Raw genomic sequence first — 23223 nt, forward strand, 5'->3', positions numbered from 1 at the left:
CCACCGTGCTGCCACCACTCTCTCAGGCAGGGCCGTGCTCAGGGTCCCCTGGTCCCCCCTCGCGGGACCTTGCCCTGCCCACACCTGATGCTGGAGGAAAACCCCGCAGGGGCTCGTTCCTTCCCCCACCGGGGCAGCTCAGGCTGGAGAGGCTCTCAGGGAGCAGGGGTGGACTTTTCCCACCCAGCCCCAGGATTCTCCCAAGCTGTGTCTGCCTGTTCCGCACGGGATGCTGAGCCCTGCATACCGGGGGCAGATGAGGCAGCCCCCTCCTGTCCCCACCATGGTCTCCCTGTAGTTTTGGGGAGCTGCCAGGTGACAGCCGCAGGTTGTTGGGCAGCCAATGGGTGAGCGGGGCACAGGCAGGGTGGGTCCCCACAGACCCCCTGCCCAATGGGGTTGGGCTACCAGGGCTCCCCAAAACTTTCTGCATGTCGTTTGTGACAGGGCCAAGAGTCTCCAGTGGGGGCCCAGTGTCTCAGGGCAGCACCCAGACTCCCACCCACTCTGTGAGACATCACTGGGCTGGGCTGGCACGGGAAGGGGCAATGCTGTGGGGTGACCCAGAGAGGGGAAATGTCCCCAAGGCCATGCCAGGTCACCTCATGTCCCAGCAGGGCTCAGATGCCTCTATCCCACAGGAGCAGAGGGCATTGTGGGGCTGCACCAGGGCAGGACCTGGCACTCAGAGCCAAGCCAGTGGCTTTGGGCCACAGCAGGACATGCAGTGTACCTGGCCCTCACCCACCCTGCATGGCTGCAGCCTGCGGCCAGAGCGTCTGCAAACTGATTTCAGACATTTAAAAATACAGAACAATTGTTATCAAGGTTATACTGAATGCTAGAGCTTCCCACGGAACTACTTTATCATGTTCAAAAATATTTAATCCCATCAATTTTCACATTGTTCTTATAAAAACAGACATGTATGAAGGGAAATGAAATGCTTCGTACATTTTTTTGGCACATTTTTTTTTTCCTCTTTTTTTTTTTCTTTTTAATCATTACAAATTACAAACACACATTCGTTGTTTTGAAAGGAAAACCCCTAAACCCCAGCTGTACACTGCAGAGCTGCACCAACCACCCCCAGCTCCCCCAGCCTCCCGCGCTCGCGATTGTTCTACAAGGACAAAAGAAGGACACCAGCAGCCAAGGACGTGGCGGTGGCTTCGCTGCCCTCCCCAGGGGCTGGCTGAGAGACAGCAGGGACAGTTGTGACCCTTTGGGGTCTGTGTCCCCACTGCTGTGTGGCTCTGGCAGGGGTGATGCAGTGAAGAAGAGCAGGGGATGGTGAGGGAGGTACTGAGGGCGATTTCTGCCTATTCTGCTCCCCACAGAGCTCCTGTGCTGAAGCCTCCACACATCCCACCTGCCTCTCCTTCCCAACAGCTCCACCTTCATCCCCTGCACAGCACAGCCCGCCAGGGTCCCTCCTGCAGCAGGAGCCAGGGAGCCCAGCCCATCCTGCTTACCCTGAGATGCTGCCAGGGGCACAGAGTGACCCTCGGCCATGCCGGGTCGGGGTGATCCTGGCAGGGTGACGGGAAGTGCTGCTGGACAGGAACAACGGGCAGAGAGCAGAGGGGCACCAGCTGGGTGCTCTGCTCGCTCCAAGGCAGCTTCCAGGATGACTTCCAGGGCTCCCAGCTGCAGGGTGGCACTCTCCACAGGTGGCTGTGGCTTCTCCACAGAGCATCACCCCGGAGTCCTGGTTCGCTGCCTCTCCACATCCAAAGCGAAGTGGGAAAAGAAAGCAGCACGTACCTCGTGTGTGCCAGGCTGTCCCTGAGCCGTGCAGCGAGGACGGTGCCTGGGCCAGTGCCCCCCGAGCCCCCTGGGAGCTGCGGGGTGGGACCCTGTGGGGGACCCTGAGCTACCTCAGCTCCCAGCAATCAACCGCAGGCTCTTGCAATGGAGACATCTTTAATTTTTAACAACATCAGAACCGCAAAAATCCCCCTGCGTCTGTGTGGGCAGTGCCGAGGGACAATCCGCCATGGAGGGGGACATTCTGCCATGGAGGGGGACACAGCAGTGCCCCCGTGCCCCCCTGGCCTCACCAGGACCCAGCTCTGCCCCGGCTCCAGCTGCTGCCTGTGCCCAGGGCTGGGCAGCACACCTATCGCAGTTTAAATAGAATAAATACAGTGAAGAAAACAGTAAAATCTTCAATAGAGAGGCAAAAGGAAAGACAACAGCAGGTCCGGGGGTCCAACCAAACTCCACGTGGTCTCTGGATTAGTTACTGAGGAAGTTCTATGAGAGCACATTAAGTTCGCTGCTGGAGACTCTCTTACCGCTGTCCTTATATCGAAACCTCGTATTCTCGTGTTTCCTGCAAGCAAGGAAAAACCAGTTGAGGGCAGCAGCTGCATTCCAGGATCGTCTCTCCATTCCCAGGCAGCAAGAGAGATCCTGGGTGTTGTTTTGTTCCCAGAGGAACAATGCCCTCGCAGCCAGGACCCCTCAGCCCCCTGTGCCTCCCATCCCATTGTTCGCACGGAGCCTGGCTGGACTCATCCCATGGCTTCCCAGCCACTCAAGCCCCTCAGGAGTGTCCCTAGGGAGGACAGGCACAGCAGGACTCACCCCTGTCTCATAAATCGGGTTGTCAAACTCCGTTTCTACCGTGATCTGGCTGTAGGGGTGGGAGTACATGAGGGGCAGGCGGAGGCTGGAGTAGTACCGACACCTGCGTGGGGGAGAGGCGGCGTCACTGGGGATTCCAGAACCACATCCCTCCATCCCAGCTCCTCCCAGCGCCCCGGGGTGTGTGGCTGGCGAGGGCGGTGCTGAGCCAGCCCTGGCCGTGCCCCCGCTCTGTGCCAGCCCCTGCAGCCCCACCTGGTGAGATAGATGTACGCTCCTCCCAGCAGCAGGGAGATGATCAGCACCGGGATGAAGATGGCCAAGGCCATATTTCCCCCCTCGAGTGACGTCTCTGCAGCAGCTTCTGCTACTGAAAGGACAAGATCTATTGTGTTGGCATTTGCAGGCACTGGGTGATCCCCTCTCTGCCTCTCCCCCTCCTCATCCAGGCTCCACCAGGATGTTGTGCATCCAGGAAACTCACGTCACTCACCTTCCAGAGCGTGTTCAAAACTGTCTTGGTTCACTGGAAGAGAGATGGAGAGTTACTGGTCTGTAGCTGGGTTTGGCTGGGTGCTGGCAGCTGTTGCCTGCTGGGAAACCCAAACCTGGGATCTCCTGCCCCATTTGGTCCCAAACCATGCTGTGAATTCCCAGTTTTTAATAAGCTCTTGGTGACTGTAAGCGTGTGGCCAGGACTGGGCAGGCTGGGCTGAGCAGAGCCCAGATCCAGAGATGTTCCAGCTCTCAGCTGAGTTCAGCTCCCAGCCAGGGCTGCAGCCAGACGACGGTCCCTGGGCTGTCCCAGGCTGGGGACAGAGGTGTTGGCTGTCCCCTTGCCCCCCTCCCCTTCCCTGTTACCTTTGCAGATGGGAAGGGGGCCGCTCCAGTGGGATGGCTGGCCCAGGATGCATTTGATGGTCACCTCCCCCATCAGTTCAAATCCCTCATAGCACATGAAGGTCAGGGACTCTCCTGGCAGGTAGAGGCGCTTATACAGAATTTGGTACCCGTTTTCTGGCAGCCCTGGGTTATCACAGGCCAGCGACTCCTCAGCTGAAAGCGAATGAAACACATCCAGGGTGAGCCCGGGGGAGAGAAGGAGCCTGGGGGCAGTGAGGAAGCACCCAAGCTCTCACTCCCCTCTGCTTCCAGATGGCTCAAGGATCTGCACCACCCTCACAGCTGGGCAGAGTCCTGGCTGCAGGAAAGTGCTACCCAGAACCTCCAGAGAGAAGCTGGACTGCAGGGGAGCAGGAGAGAGCACCCAGACTTACAGACACAGTGCGGGAGCCGCGAGGTCCAGATGGGGGTGCCGGTCTCGCGGCTGTAGCAGGTGAGCAGGGAGCTGCCCTCCAGCACGAAGCCAGGGTTGCAGGTGTACTGGATGGTGGTGCCCACCAGCAGCACCGGGTCCGAGATGAGGCGGGTGGAGTGCTCCACCTCCCCTGGGTCCGTGCAGTACATAACTGGGGAGAGAGGAGGGCTGAGGGGAGCACCTTGGAGCAGGAGCCCTTGGAGCAGGAGCCCCTCAGAGCTGGAAGCCCCTTGGAGCTGGGAGCACCTCAGAGCAGAACCAGTGCTGTTACAGGGTGTGGGACAGGGACAGCAGCACCTTCCTGTGGGCACTTACTCTTTTCACAGAAGGGGGGGTCGCTGCTCCAGCTGAGGTCCCACTGGCAGGTGAGGGTGTCACTGCCCACGATGTCATAGCCCGGGTCACACTGGTAGGTGATCTTGGCCCCTCTCACCAGCTCTGTGTGTGACGTGGTCTTCCAGCCGTTCTGGATCTCGGGCAGGTCAGAGCAGGAGTCGTTGCGGGACACCTCTGCAGCCAAGAGGGATTCTGGCTGTCACCCACCAAGCAGGACCCATGGCACAGCCCTCCCCAGAGCCACTCCAGCTGGACACACGGCTCTTCCCAAGGGCCTGTCCCTCCCCATAGCTTCACAAATGGCACAGCTGTTCTGCAGGCAGCATCCCCTGGCCACAGGGAAAGGGCAGCAGTGGGGGGACAGGGGACTCTGTGAAGCCTCCCCAGCCCTGACCCTCCAGGAAGGCAGAGGGCTGGGCTAGTGAAAATGGGGCAGTGTCTGTGCTGGGGTCAGGATAACCTGGGAGCACCAGGCTCAGCTCCAGCTGTGGGTCCAGGAGAGATGCCAGCAGCACAGTCACAGCACAGCTGGTTTGCTCATAGGAGGATTTGTTCCCTGCTTCCCCCAGGCTGGTTTGCTCAGGTGAGGGGTTGTGGCCTGCCCTCCCCAGCCCCGTGTGCTGCAGAGCACTGAGGAGGGCCCTGCAGCCTCCCAGGTGCTCTGCATTGCAGCTTGCTCTGTTTGTCGTAGCCAGGGCTGTCAGCAGTTCAAGGACAACGTGCCTGGAAAGAGCCTAGCACGGGAAGCAGGGTGGGGGACAGGCAGCCATGGGGATGGAATACCCCTCACAGTCCTTGTCCCTGCCATGGGCACCCACAGCCCCAGCCTGGCAGGCATAGCTGCCCTGAAGGACAATGGAACAGATGTCTCCAGGAGCTGCTCTGGAGCTCAGAGATGGGAACATCCATCTCAGGAGCCCACCCAGGGATTCATTGACCACCCCTGCCTGACAGGCTGTCTGTGGGGATCCTGCATCCCTGTTTCCAGCAGTTTCTTTCCCCCTGGGCCAGACCAGGGCTAACAGGGACCAAACATGCCTTGTTGCCAGCCTGAAGGAGGGGACACATACAGGGACACCCCAGAAGTGACTGACCCAGAGACCTGCAGCTGGGCTGGGGGTCCTGCAGGAGGTTCAGGGTGGGATGAGGAGGGGGTGTGGTGCCACAGTGACTGTCCCTGCTTCTGGGCCCTGCAGCTGGACATTCTGTGCTGGCTGTGTGTGACGTCCTCACACCAGCACCCTGGTCCCCGTACCTATGTAGTTCATGATGAATCCTTGCCCCTTCCCAAAGATGAGCCCAGCAGGATCCGAGTGGAACTGGATGGTGAGGTCGGGGCTGGAGGAGTAGAGCTTCTGGGGGCCGCTGCTGCCCACGTACTGCCCCAGGATGCGGGAGGAGAGCTCGTCCCCGTCGTAGATGGTGAGGATGTCACTGTTGGTGATGTTCAGGCTGAGAGGAGAGTTTGGTTAGAGAGCAGCGTGTGCCGGGAGCCCAGGCAGGACACAGCAGTGTGGGGCTCAAGGGACAGCCAGGTGACCTCTCTCCGGGTCACCTCTCTCCGGGTCACCTCCCTCCGGCGGTGCCGGCGGCTCCCGGGACCCAGCGCTTGGAAGCGCCGGTCCACAAGAGCCGCGCTTGTCCCCGCGGCCACCAGAGCGCAGTGGCGGCCCGCGGATGGAGGGGACGGCGGAGGACAGCTGCAGCCTCCGTCCACCCCGGGAATGCGACTGCCCTGGAGCAGAAGGGGATGGGGTGCTCGCTGCTCTCCTCCCGCTCCAAGGCCAAGGGCAGGGGATGGATGCACACGCCAGGGGACACAGCTCTGGTGTCGGGAGGGTTCTCTAGGTGCCCGGGGGTGGCAGCGTGGGTGAACGATCACATCAACCCCAAGGGTGGGCAGTGACAACCCTTCCCTGCTCGCTGTCCTGCCGTGTCCAAGCCCCAGCAAGGCTCCCCGGGGCTGGGAGCGGTGGCACGGGAGGGACTGGAGCAGGGACAACCCTCCTCCCCTTCCCTGAGAGGAGAGCACCAGGATGCTCCCTGCCACACAGGAGATGCCTGAGCTGATCCCCAAACGTTTTATTAGGAATGTTCTTGGAGGGAGCCCAGTTAATCCCCATGGCAAGCTGACATTTGTAGTAAATCTCTGCTTTCTGTCAAACACGATTTTCTCAGTGACATTTATGCTTCAAATCACTTGGCCTCCAGTTCTGCTCAGCCCCAGCACCCACAGAGCTGGGAGAGGTGTGCTGGGAGCTCCAACTTGGGATTTTATGGGGAGCTTTAAAATCTTTATGACTCTAAGCCTCTACTTGAAACACGTCCTCCTCTTGAAAACCCAAAATAGCATCAAAGGAGGCTCCCGCTGCAGCAGCAGCATTACCATGCCAAGAGCTCTCAGCCTGGCATTGGATCCCATTCCCCTCTGACCCCAGCATGTTCAGCCTGGGCTTGCTGAGTGGCTCTGCTCCCTTAGTGCCTGGATTTCACATTCAGCCCAAAGATTGAGCTGTTTCCATCTCATGGATGCCTCCAGGCTTTCCTAACCCTGCATGACCCAGTTCCTGACGTGCTGGGTGTCACCCCAGAAGCACATGGCCACATGCTGCTGTGGCACTGCTCCCTGTGGAGAATTCCAAAGCTGTTGGAGCAGCAATTCACTGCTGCTATGGATCATGTAATGGTGCTTTGAACTCAGAGAGCATTACTCAGTCCTGCCCAGGGTGCCAAGTGCATCAAAGGGGATTATGGAAGCTCTGTGGGGGAGAACAGGGCACGGCAAGACTCTTCCCTGTGAGGGTGGTGAGGCCCTAGCACGGATTGTCTGGATATGCTGTGGCTGCCCCATGACTGGAAGTGTCCAAGGCTGGGTGGGAAGGGGCTTGGAGGAACCTGGGATAGTGGGAAGTGTCCCTGCCCATGGGAGATCAGCTTTAAGGTCCCTCCTACCCAACCTGTCCTGGGATTCTGTGATTCCCCGGTGCAGGAAAGGGGAGTGGGACACTGCAGCAAAATGAGACGAGCGCTTCTGGGGCAGAGACAGACACTGAGCTCCTGGGCTACTCACAGCTGGATGTCCAGGAAGAGCCTCTTCTCCTCGCCCACATGGATCCTCCAGATGCAATCCTCCCCCTCCGTGTAGGGCTCCGGCCAGTTGGGGGACAGGATCACCCCAGCCACAGCAGTCAGCTCCCCTCCACACGTGGCTGTGGGGGCAAAGGGGTGGGCAGAGCTCAGAGAGGACCCAGGGGTGCCACCCTCCACCCGGCAGTGCCCACGGGCAGGGCTGACCTCGGCACAGTGGCTCCGTGTCGTTCCAGTAGGGGTCCCGCATGTTGATGCACTCGATGACGGCAGGGCCCTGCTCCAGGGAGTGCCCAGGGTCACAGGTGAACTCCACAGTGGTGCCCAGGTTGTAGGTGGGGTCAGAGGTGGTGAAGTTCCCGTTCTGGATGTAGGGCTCATAGCAGTGGCCCCGCTCAAAGGCTGGAAGAGATCCCTGTGAGCTGTAGGGACACGGAGCCTCTCCCTTCTTTCTGAGCTTCCCCAAGCCCTGCTGGTGTCCCCATGAGAACCTGACCCCTGCATCCCCACCTGCATGGATGGCCTCTTCCAGGGAGTGTTTTACAGGCAATTAGGATTAACAAAAATGTACCCATTCTGAGCCACACAGGCCTCGCCAAACCCCACTCCCATGGTGGTTCAGCACCAGGGATGAGCTCAGGGGCACTGCCAGGCACTGTGTTTCCAAAGCTGGGGATGCCAAGCCATCCACCCTGGGATTGCTCAGGGCCACAGGGCTCCTGTGGGAACAATCCTGCAGCAGGACCCACTTAAATGACAATGAAAGCCACAGAGGGGCATCAGGCCTGCCCGTGCTGGGGACAGCCAGCACCCTTCCTGCAGCCACATATCTGTGGCTGACCCTGGGGCTGGCTGTCCTGGTGTAGGCAGGCACAGGGCCTGCACAGCCTCCCTGGCCTTCAGCAGCCTAAGATAGGAAATGCCAAGTCATGATGACTGGACCTAAGAAGCCCCTTTTTCTGCCTTCAGACCCTTGCTTATCTCTCTGTAAGACTTTAGGTCACTTTCCTTTTGACCCTTACTATTGAACAATTCCTAAAACTCCTGTACCCTATATAAAGAGCTACTTTTGCCCGGTTTGGCAGAAGAGCTGTCCCTGACACCTCCGCAGAAAGCATCAATAAAGACTTCCCCGTGGAACTTCACACAGGGCTTCTCAAGAGCTGAAATCACAAAATGAGCTGAAAATCACTGAGAGCTGATCTCACTTAAGAGCTGAGCTTGCTAAGACTGCCTGAGGGGCTCGGACAGGTTGTGCTTTATTGGACGTCTCTGTCTTGGGCACCCACGGCAGCCAGGGTTGGGGAGACCCTGAAACACCAGAGTTGCCTCATCCTGGCTGAGCTGGGCACTGCCCTGGGGCCCCAGCACGGGGACACAGCACCTTCGAAGCGGATGTTGAAGGCGGTGGCAGCCGCGGGCTCCTCGGCGAGGAAGTCGATCCTGATGGAGGAGCCGTCGCTGATGACGCCCTCGAAGGGGACGCTGTCGGCGCGCAGCGAGTCGTAGAGCACGGCCGAGCGGTTGGTGTCCCCGCTGTACACCACCATCCTGCAGGGACACGGGGCATGGCACACGGGACAGCGCCCCTGAGTCCCACCTGAGCATGGTGGGGGGAGCTGGAGCAGCTGGGATAAGCTGGGGGCTTCCAGTTTTTGGTGTATTCTGGGGTTTTCTCTCCAAAATAGACATGGAGAGGCTGGAGCGTGTCCAGGCATGGGAATGGAGCTGGGGAAGGGTCTGGAGCACCAGGAGCAGCTGAGAGAGCTGGGAAAGGGGCTCAGCCTGAAGAAAAGGAGGCTCAGGGGAAATCCTGTGGCTCTGCACAGCTGCCTGACAGGAGGGGACAGCCAGGGGGGTTGGGCTCTGCTCCCAGGGAACAGGGGATAGGATGAGAGGAAATGGCTCCTGTCAGGGAAGGTTTAAACTGGATATCAAGGATATCAGGGAAAATTTCTTTCCCAAAAGGGCTGATAAGCATTGAAACAGGCAGCCAAGGGCAGTGGTGGAGTTCCCATCCCTGGAGGGGTTTAACAGCTGTATGTAAATATGGAGACATGGTTTAGTGGTAGCCTTGGCAGTGCTGGGGGACAGTTGAACTCAATGATATCAGAGGGCTTTCCCAACCCAAATAATTCCATTTTTTCCATATTTAGTGCCCAGAAGAAGGCCCCGCTCCTCACCCCATGCAGAAGAAGCCCCCTGGGATCTCTCTGCAATCCCAGGGCTGTGAGGAAACAGCTCCTGGAGCCTCACCTGTCCTTCTCAGTCAGCAGGAGCTTCTCAAAGTGCAGGTGCAGCTTCTGGCCGGGGGGGGCCCTGATGGCCCAGACACAGTACATGCTGCCAGACTGGTTCCCGCTGTAGCTGGGGGACAGCACGCGGCCGATGGTGGCATTGTGCACTGTCCCTCCACAGGGAGCTGCAACACAGAGCACAGCCCCGCTGGCATGGGCACAGTGGCATTTGTGCTCCCCTCAGAGTGCCCAGGGCACAAACCTCTTGCCTGGGCTCTGCTTTGCTCTGTCTGTACGTATTTATACTCACACACAGACATAAAATCCTAATTTCCTTTCCCTTTGCTGCCTAACGAGGGGACAGATTCTGCTGTCACTGCCTGACCACCTGAGGCATTGCTCTCACCCCCTCCCTGTCACCACATTTCTTTTCACAGAGAAAAGCAAGGCACAGTTCTTCCCAAGAATATTTCTTGGGTTTCACATTCTCTGAACCTCAGAGAAAGAAAAAACAATTCTTATCTCATTTACTGCTCCTGTGTTGTTCACAAGTGGAATGCATCGTGGAAGACTGTTTACCTGAAGGGATTGGTAATTGGATTCTGGCGTGAGTGTTTTGATTCACTGACCAACTGGATCCAGGTGTGTGTATGTGTTGGGACTGTGGGCTGACAGTCATGAGATGCTGTGCAGGGGAGTGCAGTTGAGTGCTTGGCAGATTCAGTTTAGATGTAATGTAATATAGTATAGAATAATATAGTATAATAAAGTAATTAATCAGCCTCCTGATAAGATGGAGTCCTCCTCATCATTTCTCCTGGACGTCGGGCAAAAATATCACCGATACCTCCCAGGACCACATTCATCTCATGGGGCAAAGAAAGGGCTCATGTTTTCCTCATTGAGGCTCAGTTTCCCACCACGGGGCTGGGATGTGCAGGTACCTGAGCAGATGGGCTCGGGGCTGCTCCAGTGTGGCCGGGATGCGTTGATGCAGGTCAGCATGCGGGGGCCCTGCAGCTCGTAGCCCAGGTGACAGTGGAAGTGAGCGATGCCACCCGAGTGCAGATCCATCACCGTCACATCTCCAAAGTCAGGCCTCCGTGGGAAGTTGCAGCTCAGCATAAACACTGGAACAGGCACACGTTGGAAGCTCGGGGCTCAGCTGCTCCCAGCCACCCCGTAGGGACGTGCTGGATGTGCCCACGTGTCACACAGAGCAGTGGCAGAGCACCACCAACCCCCCACTGCTGCTGCTTCCCCACCTGTTACTGCTCCTGCCCAGACCCAGTTTCTATTTTAAAAATAATTTGCTGGAACTCATTTATTTTTTAAAGCTTTTCGAGGTAAAAAATAGACTGGCAGTGTGAGTGTGTGCAGGAGGAACTGCTGCACAGGGACAGAAACAGGGCAAGGCGGGTGTGAGAGGCACAGCCAGCACTGGGGTTGGGGACATCAGGGCACACTGAACCCTCTACCCTGGGCACAACACCTTGACCTGCCCCAGCCCATGCTCTGAGCAAGGAGCGTGGCTGGTCTGTGGGGGCACAGCCCGCTGGTTTGACCCTGCAGCCAAGTGGGACTGACCCCAAACACCCCCTAACCCACGCTGGGGACACACCCACCCTGGTAGTGGAGCTGGAAGGTCCCCACCACGTCGTCCTGGAAGGTGCGGAAGTAGACGGAGATGGTGTTGGTGGGGCTGCGGATCACCTGGCCTTCCACCAGAAGGGTCTGGTTGGCCAAGACCACCAGGGCATCGCCATCCACGCCACGGATGGACAGCACCTCCCCATCTGACAGGTTCACGCTCTTCACCTGCGGGGAGCAGACACCTGTGAGCTGTGAGGGCACAGTGGGGACCCCAGGGTCACATCCCAGCCCATCACACACACACAGAGCATCACACCAGCACAGCGCTGTAACAAAACCAGGGCACTCCTCAGGCTTTGGTGCTCACCACCCACCCCGTGCACCACGAAACCTCCCCAGGATCCCTCACCCCACTGGGGAACACTTGGGGAGCCACACAGCAAGTGCATCTAATGAGCAGTTCCAAAAGGCTTTAATTATTATTTGGAAATAGCTGAGCAGTAACCTCACATTTACATTTCACGTCCATTTAGCTTAATAAATGGGCTCATATTTCAGCAGAAAGATGCTCATCAGACCGTTTGTTTCCCTGAGTGTGTGAGGCCTGGGGCTCTATATTTAGCATCAGCCCAGCCGTGATTGGGAGCGCTCCCGACGATGTTGTGACTGCAGGGATTTGTGGCTGTTGTCACCGCTGTGCCCACCTCCCCCTGGCACACGGGGCTGGGATATGCCCTGCTCCAAGGGCACTGCATGGAGCCACCCCCAGCCCTCAGCATCCTGAGCCTGCTCCTGAAGGAAATCCATGGAAAAGCTCGTTCCTCACTGCAAAGCTGGTTAACATCCCCATGCCTGGGTTCACCCTAGCCCATGTTTCAATCCAAGAGGAGCTGATTTTGCCTTATTTTTCCAGCTGGGTCCTGTCAGGGAAAAGCATTGTCTGGAGTCTGGGCCATGTGCAGCTCTGACCCCCAGCCTGCCCTGGGTCATTTCTTCTTTTCAGAAAATTGTCCCAAAACCTGCTCCCCCCCCCCAGCATGGCCTGCACACACTGCGACTGGTGGGATGGCTCAGATCTGATTATTAATAAATGGGATGAATTAAGTGTTATTTGGGTGAATTATTTGGACTCCAGGAATCCAAGCGGGCTCCATACGATGCCAACAATTTCCCCCAGCTCCCACTGGGACAGAGCTTTGCTTCTCCAGCTGGGTCTGGATCCCTGCAAAGATTTTTCCAAGGTGTTTGTAACAGATTTTGTTCTGCAATCTCTCGAAGCCAAACCTGTTCCCCAGCTGGGTTCCTCCAGTGCTGGTGGCACCACGCACATGACACAGAGCCAAATCACTCTGGGAAATTGGGAAGGGGATTCGGGGGAGCAGCTGGAGCAGGCAGAGCTCTGCAGAAGGGAGGAAGCTGGGGATCAGTGCTGGCTGTCACGAGAGACACACACACACACTCAGTTCCACCATCAGCCTCCCCTCGGTGGAGCCAGGGGAGCAGGGTGTCACCACGAGTGCCATTCCCTGTGCCAGCCTCAGGCTGGCATTCCCAGAGGAGCCTGGAGTAAGCAGTGAGTGCAGACTCTGCCATGGCCCCGTGCCAGGGACCGTCAGCCCCGCGAGAGGGACCATATGTGCGAGCTCCTGCCAGGGGCTGGGAGCACGGGCTCTGACTTCAATCACTGCCTGCACCCACAGCAGCTCCTCCAGAGCCTTGGGAAGGCAGGAGGGATCCTCGAGTCAGGCTGCCAGCCTCGCTCACCCACTGGAAAAAAACTCTTTAGGGAAATTCTATTTCGTGCCAAGAAGATTCAAGAATTTTAAAAATAAATATAATTTCAACGAGGATTCGGAGAGCTGGCTGCTCCCAGCTCCCAGGGCTGCCGTGGCACAGGCAGGGACACAGCTCTCCCTGGAATTCTGAGAGGTGTGCAGGGAGGGGCAGTGAGCTGAGCAGGGACCTTGGGCTCTCACACAGCCCAGGGCAGCTCCCAGCCTTTCCCAGGACCATGCCTGACATCCAGGCTTTGTGTCCTCCCTGCAGTGAGTGAGGGTCTGCCTCCAAAGGAAGTGGAGTGTCCCTGTTTCCTCCTGCATGGCTCCCAGTGCCTGCAGGAGCAGTTTTGGGCAGGGCTGGAATGCCACAGGCATTCCTGCCACCACCAGGCTGTCCCACAGCCCCATGCAGGGGCTCCTGTCCCAGGGGCTTCTCTGTGCTCCTGCAGATGCCTTTAATGAGGTCCCCAGGGTCAGAGGCAGCACCTCCCTGCTACAGGAGCTGGGAATCCAATCCAAACCCCTCTGATGGGACCCCACACCCCACACCACGGGTTATCCAGTGCCTTCCCTTTGGAATTCACCCCCGAGCCCCGAGCCCGTGGTGCTGCAGCACAGGGCACTGCCAGCTGCAGATGAGGCCATGCTCCACCAGTCCCGACCTGCTGTTGTGATTTAATTTGTCTGAAACGCTCCAAAGCATCAGCAAAGCCAAATGCAAAGCTTGGTGGGGGGGTGGAGAGGCCAATTTAATGCTCCATTAAAACCTCAGCTCGCAACAGAGTGAGGTCAGGAGTGGTGTCACCTGATGGATTATGGACAGAGGCAAATTTACAGCAGAGCAGCCTCTCTTTAGCACCCTGTGGATCTGAGGAGACAGGTGCTGTGTCCAGTTACTTTTCCACTGCCATGGAGAAGTGGCTGAGCTGCTCAGACTCTCCAGTGCTCAGCCTGTACCACTGCTGCTCCCAGGGCAACCTCCCCACCAGGGCTGGCAGCCACGGTGGCCTCGTGGCCTGGGGACCAGCCACTGCCTGTGCCCACCAGGGGGACAGCAAAGACAACCCTGCTGGAACTCCAGCTCATTTTAAAGCACACCTTTAATTACACAAATTCAAAGTGAAGGGATTTAAATCGGATGCAAATGGTGACCTGGGAAATCACAAGAAGAAAGGATTGCAGGCAGCATGGAGACCCTGGGCTGGTTTCACCTGGAGAGGGTTTGGAATGGGCAGAGGCCCCTGCCCTGCTTGCAGCCTCACCAGGCTGAGGGATGATCATTTTGGGGGGGAGCTGATGGTGCAATGATGCACATCAGCTTGGTGAAACCCCCTGCTCTGATGGGTGGGCATTTGCTGGGCACCTGCCCCAGCCAGAGAAGGAACCTGGGCTGCCCTCCTGGGCTTCCTGCACCCTCAGAGCCACCCAAACCCCTCCCAGCCAATGGGGGGTGCAGAGGGCAGGGAACTGGTGCCCCCATCCCACCAAGTGCCTTTTTAACAACCTGCTGCCAGCGCCTCTTAAATTAATTGTGTGACATTTAAAGAGTTTGATCATCGCTGACATTCAGGATGTTCCAGCTCCCTCCTTGAGTTCATTTATTACAAAGCCTCAGAAAGAAATCTATTTTTTTCCCCAGAAAGGGCTATTTTATCAAGTGAAGGTGACTGGGGCAGAGGTGCCCAAAGCTTGGCATCATTTGCTGCAGTGACCAGTTCTGGTATTCACATTCTCTGGAAAAATCCCTTTGCCCAGGATTTTTCTCCTGGGAAGCTGAGAAACCTCAGAGAGAAGGGAAAAAAATTCTTATCTCATTTGCTTCTCCAGTGTTTTGCAGCTTTGGAATGTGGTTGGAGATTGTTTACCAACAGGTGGTTGTTTCATTGGGTTTCTGATGTGAATTGTTTTAACTCAGTGGACAACTGAGGCCAAGCTGTGTCAAGACCCTGGAAAGAGTCACGAGTTTTCATTATTATCTTTTTAGCCTCCTGTAAGTATCCTTTCTGTATGGTATAGTATAGTATTCTTTAATATAATATAGTATCATAAAATAATAAATGAGCCTTCTGAGAACATGGAGTCAGATTTATCCTTCCTACCTTCATCTGGGGGCAACGCAAATACAAAAACCAGTGGGTCTGGCTGTGGGGACAGCCCAAGGCAGGAGACATTCCAAGGCAGGGGACAGCCCATGGCAGGGGACAGCCCAGGGCAGGGCTCACCTGGAGCTCGACGCCGTAGCCGGTGTAGACGGTGACGTTGTAGGTGCACTGCAGGTACCCGTGCAGGGGCAGGGGGGGATAATCCGTGGAGTCGATGTAGCCCTCGGGCTCGTGGAAGCTCATACTGCAGAGCACTGAGGGGACATACAGCAGGGTCACACCAAGGGCACTTCACTCCCACACCCCAGAACCCAGCAATCCCGGCCCCACCAGTGAATTACAAGATCCCAGAGTGGCTTGAGTTGGAAGGGGCATTAAAGCCCAACCCTTGCCATGGGAAGGGGCACTTTCCACTAGACCAGGTTGTTCCAATCCCCATCCAACCTGGCCTTGGACAATCCCAGGGATCCAGGGGCAGCCAGAACTTCTCTGGGCAACCTCTGCCAGGGCCTCACCACCCTTATAGGGAAGAATTTCTTCCCAATATCCCATCTAACCCTGCCCTCTGGCAGTGGGAAGACATTCCCCATTTCCTGATGCTCCAGGCCCTTGTCTAAATTCCCTCTCCAGCTCTCTTGAAGCCCCTTTAGGAACTGGAATGAGCTCTAAGCTCTTCCTGAAGCCTTCTCCCAGCTCTCCTAGCCAGGACAAGTGTTTCATCCCTCCAGTCACAAAGTGCATGAAGAGCAGAAGATTTTAGGCAGCCCCCAAACCCAGATGGTGGTCTGATTTTGGGGGGCTGCCTAAACACAGGCGTGCCACAGTGCCACAGCCCCGTGCCTATGCTCAGCTCAGCTCACCTGGGGTGGGCTCTGTGGTGGTGACAGTGGTGGTGACAATGGTGGACGTTGTGGTTTCCTGGCTCTCCTCCGGTGCAGAGCCGTGCGCGTCCCTCTCCACGCCCTTGGTTGGGATAACGCCAGCTGGAGCCACGGTGGGAGCCTCTCCAGCATCCCCTGTGCTGTCAGGGAGGGCTGGGGGCAGGCTGGAAGGGGAGATCTGCAGCGTGGGGTGGCTGGTGGTGGCCTGGTCCACCCAAGGCAGCTCAGAGGGGCTGCGCTCCGTGTCCTCTGCTGGCACCCGCAGCCCTGGGGCAGCCGTGGGGAGTCTGGAGCTCCGTGGGCTGGCTGGGGAGGCAGTCCCAGGGGGCCCTGCTGGGGTGGGCTTCAGCCTTGGGTGCTTCCTTCCTGTGTTTACTTGCTTTAGAGTCGGTAGCTTTTTCTTAACAGGGGAAGTTTGTTTGGCATCAGGTCTGGGGACAGCGGTGGCCGTAGGCAGGAGTGGCGTGGTCTCCTCCGGGGCCGGCAGGAGGTTGAGGGCAGTGCCCTGCCCCAGCTCCCCAGCTCCAGGGTCTGGACCCACAGCATGCCCAAAATCTTCAGCTCCACCAGTCAAACCAGGGCTGTGCCCCAGCTCTGCAGCTCCACCGCCCATCTTCTCCACAGGCTCATCCACAGCCAAAGGGTCCGGGCTGGCCGGCACCAGCGCTGCCCCCGATCCGCTGTCTGCAAGAAACAGGGAAAAGTAGGACTTGGGCAAAGCTGGGCATGAAATTAGAAATTTTGTGTGCTGCTGGTGTGAAATCAGCCCCCTGGGAAGCTGCAGGAACACCCACCACTTCCCAAAGAAGGAACAACCGGCCCCCACAGCACAACACACCCGCCTCGGCAGAGCCCCCCTCCTGCCCATCCCTGTTCCCAGCAAATGTTGGGTTGGGTTTGCCCGTATTGGGCAAACCCAACCCAACATTTGCTGGGAACAGGGATGGGCAGGAAAGAGCCAATGACCAAAGCTGCCCAGCACTGCTCTGGCCAGGGTTTAATTGCACAAATACAGATTTATCCCCTCTGTGGTGTGACCCAGGCTGTGATCCATGGGCTGGAATTCACCGTGAGCTCTGTGAGATGCCGCAAAGAGCTCCGAGCACCCGAGAGTCAACGCTTTCCATGGAAACAGCAGTTGCCAGGGAAAGCACTTAATGCACGCTACCTAAAGACCATCATTCCAGCCCCCTCATGTCCCCTGGGAGGGTTTGGAGCCCGTGGATCACAGGGTGTCTGTCCCTCTGTGGGCACAGGGGATCTGCAATCCCCCAGCCCCACTGGTGGCCGGGGGCTGCACCAACTGAGCCCTAAAGCAGCTCCAGCTGCTGTGACATGACTGTGGTGGCAGCCAGGACGTGTGGCCACCACAGCACCAGCTCTCCATGGCATGGGGGCTGAAGCAGCAGTCAGACTTTACTTCCCAAGCAGACTCCAGGTAAACCTCAGCTCACCTCGGTGGTACGGGTGCTTTAAACAAAAGCACAACTCCTGGGTTGCATTTAACTTGATGTTTTCTGTTTCAAATTCTGCTAATTAAGGTAGGACTGGAATGAAAAGGGGGAGGGGGGTAATGGAGCATTTGTGTGTGAATCCTGAAACACGGGGACACTGTGGGTGCCACTGCCCAGGGGGCCTGAGGGAGGGCACAAGCAGCCTGTGCAGAGGGACTGAGCAGAGCTGAAAACTGACTTTGCTCCATCTCCTGGAAAACAGAAGCAGTTTCGGGCAAGAACCAAAGATAAGGAACACAACAGGGAAAGGCAAAAGCTGGTGAATCAGCCTGAAGGATAGAGCTGCCAAAACTCTGGCAGTCCCTACACTGCTCCTTGGTCCAGGAGAGTCCTTGGATGCTCTGCTGGTGCCTGGGCTGGTCCTTTGCCCCTGGAACACAGCTGTGCCTGCCCCGAGCCACTTCACCCTGCTGCCACCACCCTGCTGCAGCCACCAGCAAACCTGTCCCACCCCCGAGGGCTTCCTGGCCTCTCCTGCTGTTTGCCACAAGTTAAAGCATTAATTCTTTAATTACCAAGTGGCTCAGCAAATCCATTACCCATTCCCTGAGCCCATTAGGAGACATTTCACACACATCATCTGCAACCATGAGCTTGTGCCAGCTCTGAATAATCTCCCTCCAGGAAGGCTGGGTGCCTCAGTATCCCCACAGTTCTGGGAAGCACCAGAAGCTTCCACACCAGGAGCTTTCACACCCTCTGCTTGTTTCTTGGTGTCTCTGATTCCCTCTGCATCCCACCCTGGGCTGATCTCAGCCTCCATGGACACCCTGCCATGGGGTGATGGGGAGAATGTCTCCAAGGCCATGCCAGTGGCAGCTCTCCTTCCCTGAGAAGGTTTGCAGGGCTCTCCAGGGCTCTTCTCTTCCTCTCCCACCCCAAGCCCAGGAGGAACAGTCGGTGATTGCTCTCCCATGGCCCAGGTGACAATTTTAGGGCTCTGCAGCTAAAGGTTTTGTCCATGATGGGAGAAGATGGAGCTCTCAGACAGAGGGGAGGAAGCACAGCCCTGGGAGGAGAGGGTGCTCGCTGGCTGGTAGGACACAGTGGGACATTCTGGGACATTCTGGAACATTTTGGGACATTCTGGGACATTCTGGGGCACTGGCTCACAGCAGAACAGTCAAGGACCCGAGTCCTTAAAGCCAACACATTCCCAAAAACACCAACCCTGCATCCCCGGGTTATTTGTCATGTGAACCCTAATTCTTAATGGATTGTGCCTTTAAACCATATTTTATGCTTTTGGAAAGCTGACTAATTCCTTATTAGATCCTTTGCCAGGATGCATTTACTCGATTCTGTCCTTAACAAAGCATGAAATAAAACACTCTGTAAAGCGACTCCTTAATGAGCCACTAAACATGCTGCAGTTTGTAAAGGGCAAATGCATTCCAGGGAAGGGAGAAGGCGGAACACAGCCGGGCTGGAGCAGGGGAGGGGCAGGCACGGGGCATCCGGGATCAATAAAGGCTTATTCCACATTATCAGAAAGAGAATTAATTGTGGATCTCAGCTCCTGATTGATCACCACCCCCCAAAGCCGGGCTGTGCTCCAGCACCTCACTGGACTGCTCGGCTCTGCTCCCTCCCCATAGAGCTCGGTGCTGCCCCACTGCCCCCACAGCCTCCTGATTCCTGCCTGGAGCCCGTTTGGGGAGCAGAACTGAGTATCCCCATCCTTAGGGAAGGATTGCAGTGCGTTTCCATGTTTGCAGGGCCAGGGTGGGATTTGGTGAGATCCTTTCCACACTGATCTGAGTTCCAACAGCCATTCCACCACCTCCAAGGCCCATGGGGTGATCATGGCCACACAGGACCCTCCCCAGGTGCCAAAACCCATCCTGCTCTGCACAAGTGATCAATCCAGAGCTGCTGGAAGAGAAATGGTCACGTGTGACCTTGATCTAATCTGGAGGAAATAAACACTATTGAGATGCACAAGGGGTTTATCTTGTACCCCAATCAGGAGCTCTCCAAGGGCAGTTTGGCACTGGAAAGCCTTCTCCAAACCCATGTGTGAAAAAATGTGTATTTTGTGATTGGCTTTTCGCAAATATTAAAATGAATATTATATGTGTTATGTTAGAAAGTTATGCTGTATTCATTTTCTTCAGTAGTGTGTTAAATATAGTTTTAGGTTATAAGATAATGTTAAAATTAAAACTATGCTGTGTAAGATACTTTCTGTAAAGAAAGGACTTGCAGCGAGGTAGCAGCCACAGGACACCTAAATTTTTCAGAGAAAAAGAATTTATTGCTCCCTTATCAGAAGAAATGAACTTCTTTCTGCCTCACTCAGCTCTGAAGACACTGCCAGGATTAAAATGAAGAAGTTGACACTGATCAGACAGAATTCTTTGTTTGAATGGAATTTATGCATCATGTATGAAGTGTATGAATAAGCAACAGGCTGTTGCTTTCAAGGGTTAATCCTCTGCTAACGTGGGTCCTTTTTCGGGCTTATTTTGCCCAGAAAAAGATACCCAGACTGTCCATAACTCTTTGTTTTTATTGTCTCATTATTGTCCTAATCCAAACTGTCCAAATTATTATTACTCTAATTATATTGTTATTTTATAACCATTTTATTATTATTAAACTTTTAACATTTTAAAAAACAAGTGACTGGCGTTTTTCACTCATGGAAACCTCGGAGGTGGCACTGCAGCCCTCGCTACCCCCGAGGGTGGCACGGGGGGTTCTGTGCTTTGCCCGGCAGCCTGGGCACAGCAGCTGCTCCTGCAGGCTGGGCCAGGCAGGGCCGGGACAGTTTGGAGCACACAGTGACCTTATCAGAGAAGGACAGCTGGTCTCCAGGTCTATTCTGGGCCGTGCCTGGGTGTGTGCAAAGCCTGCAGGAAGCTGGGCTCCGGGGAGGGAGGATGTCTCCATCCAGCCTCAGCCCCCACGGTTTATACTTAGCCGAGGCGGAAGCGCCGGTGCCGAGCCTGGGCTGTGTGTGGGAGCTGCCAGAGGGGCACAGCCCCATCCCAGGGCTGGGCTGGTGGCACCAGGCTCTGGAGAGGCAGCAGGACAGGAGGGGTGGCAGGGCAGCAGCTCCCAGAGCATCTCCTGTCACGCAGACACGGCGCTGGGTGTTGGCAGGGCACCAACACACAGCCACCCCAGCAGCAACAGCACAGAGGCACCAAAATCCTCTTCCCCAGCCCCAAAATGCTCCTTCCCAGCCCCAAAGCTTCGTCCTCATGTGAGAGGGTCCCCAGGACCCCCAGTCAGGCCCGTGTCCTGCGGGCAGCCGTGGCCAACACGCACCCAGAGGTGCCGTGGCACCAGGAGAACCTGATTGCCAAGATACCTCGGCCAGAGGGGCTTAGAGGAATTAGAGAGCTGCAAATGCCTGATAAAAGGCTGCTGGAATAATCACAAAGGCCTCATTTCTGCTGCTGTGCTCCCGAAAGAGCCAAAGCAGGAGTAGCCCTATCAGGGCTTCCATTACTAATGCCGATGGTATCGCCGTGAGCACTCGCTCCAGGGAGGGCAAGGATTGCTCCAGCTCAGGAATCACTGTCCAGAAGGGTTTAGGATCTGATTGCAGCAGAAATGAATAAAGCTGATCCAGGCACTATTAGTGGTGGTGTTTAGCTCTGCCTGTGTGATGGGCTCAGGTGCATTCAGGGGTGCTGGGCTGGGATAATCCTGCCCAGAGATGCTGCTGGCATCATGTCCAAGCCCTTGTGGAGAGCTGGGATTTATCCTGCACTGCCCAGCACCCTCTGCCAGCAGGCTGAGCCCCTGGAGTTCCCTTTTCCCACATGGCTGATGCAGCAGGGTTGGCAGGAGCTGCCGTGCTCCTCTGTGGAGGAATGGGATCACTCCTGCTGGGCATGAGTTCATCCAGATCTTGGATAAAGCAGGGAGGTCGAGGCAGGTCCTGGTGTAATCCTTCCTCACCGGGGGGCTGGGGGGTGGGAAGGGGCACCCTGGGCACCTTCTGCCCTCCCACCTCTTCCTATGCCAGCCTCCAGCATGTGCAGCACACATTTCATCCTCAGGGAGGAAAACAGAGGGCTTGGGTGGGAGGGGGCTACTGAGAAAAAACGGGTTGTGTCCATCAAAACACTCGGCTGTGATCGGTTTAGTTTCAGAATTTAAAAGCTTTTAGCCCTGAATCTTGAAGAGCAGAAAAACCTTAATTGAAACAATCTTTCACTCCCCAAACGTCCCCGCAGGCGGATGCAGCCTCTGCCTCCAAGCAGGAGACGCAAATCCCAGCTTTTCCTGCAGCTACAGCTCCAGCAGATCAAGTTTTTCCAACAGGAAAGGAAAAAAAAAACCAAACCAGTTTTCCTCAAGAGCATCCTGTCAGCTCCCCCTCTAAGCAAATAAAAGCGTAGCAACCCGCTGTGGGTGAGTCATGCCCGTGGGAGCTCCGGGAAGCGCAGCCGGGGCCGGGGCTGCCCGCGGCACCGGCGGCTTCGGAGCCGCTCTCCCGGCAAAGGTGAGACGGGGACGGGAGTGTTGAAAACAGGTTAGAAACTGTTGGGAAAGAGCTGATAGATCGTTAAGCGTGTGCTGTTAGTCGGGTTATTATATTGTAAAAGGGGGTTTAAAAGGGTGGTTGGCATTATGGTATTTTATGAAAAATCCCTTCGCCAGGATTTTTTTCTCCTTGGAAGCTGGGAAGCTTCAGCTTCTCCCTGTTTTGCTGCTTTGGAATGTGATTTGGAGAATTGTTTACCCAGCATGTGAATTGTTTTTACTTGATGAATAATCCCAGACAAGCTGTGTCAGACTCTGGTCAGTCATGAGTTTTTATTATCATTCTTATCTAGCCTTCTGATATATCCTTTATTTTTCTTTAGTATAGTGAATAGAATAGAATAGAATAGAATAGAATAGAATAGAATAGAATAGAATAGAATAGAATAGAATAGAATAGAATAGAATAGAATAGAATAATAAATCAGCCTTCTGAGAACTTGGACTCAAATTCTCATCTCTCACCTCGTCCTGGGGACCCATTTTTAGGAAAATTAATCCACAAACACCAGAGGTGGATGTCCAAAAAAAGAGACAGAGGAGTCCTTTGACTTTATTCAAATAAAGGCAGAGGCCATGGGGCATTCCCCTGGGGTGTCTCCAATTTTTGGAGGACTCAGCCTCCCTTTTTATCCCAATTTCCCATCTGCTTTTCTCTTCTCTCTTTCCCCATTGGCTCAGGTACTTGAGAGGTACAGACTTCCCAATACACCTGATCCCAAAGATTTCCCTCTAATGTACAACTCTCCCTTTTAATTTTTAATTCTTACAGAATTTAGGGGTTTTTCTTCCCCACTGCTTCTTTCATCTTTCAATGCCTAATTTCATTGATCAGCAAACCTAAAGTTTATTTGTAAAAGCAAATATCTTTTCCCATTCATCAATCAGTGGAATCCTTCCCATTGTTTCTTTTATCTCCCAGTGCTGATTTTATCTCCCAGCAGACCCACAGCTTGTTTGGAAAGACAAATTTGCTATTCTTCTCACCATCAGCACCACAACAGGCAGTTATAAGAAATAAGGCACTCAAGTACCACAACACACCCCAGTAAAGTGCACCACGCCCCAAGCGAAACGAGCCAGCCTGGACAGAACTGTAATGGCCAATCAAGCGCCTTACACCTTCATGCAAATGAAGGATCCCAAAAGAAACCAATCCAAAGGGACAAAAACCAGGATAAAAAGGGGCTTCTCACCCACTAATCTGTGAATCAAGAAGCCCCAGCGCCGGCGCTGCCGCATCCTCGACAGGAACGCTGCTGCTCGGCCCCCTTGCTTTCGG

General features: G+C 55.6%; 1 protein-coding gene across 1 annotated transcript; it reads right to left on the bottom strand.

Annotated features, from left to right (window-relative positions):
• Positions 1–1909: 1909 nt before the first annotated feature.
• Positions 1910–23183, bottom strand: SEZ6L (seizure related 6 homolog like). The gene is given in 19 exon segments (XM_059863863.1): positions 1910–2338; positions 2593–2695; positions 2848–2962; positions 3086–3118; positions 3454–3648; positions 3870–4061; positions 4226–4420; positions 5502–5698; positions 7317–7455; positions 7541–7735; positions 8718–8884; positions 9590–9755; positions 10515–10700; positions 11196–11388; positions 15164–15297; positions 15904–16623; positions 16626–16665; positions 16668–16720; positions 23138–23183. Coding segments are annotated over 19 exon segments (3099 nt in total). The 3' UTR covers positions 1910–2308.
• Between the last annotated feature and the right edge of the window lie 40 nt (positions 23184–23223).

Source organism: Haemorhous mexicanus, chromosome 19 (assembly GCF_027477595.1).
Source record: "Haemorhous mexicanus isolate bHaeMex1 chromosome 19, bHaeMex1.pri, whole genome shotgun sequence".
NCBI lineage: Eukaryota > Metazoa > Chordata > Aves > Passeriformes > Fringillidae > Haemorhous > Haemorhous mexicanus.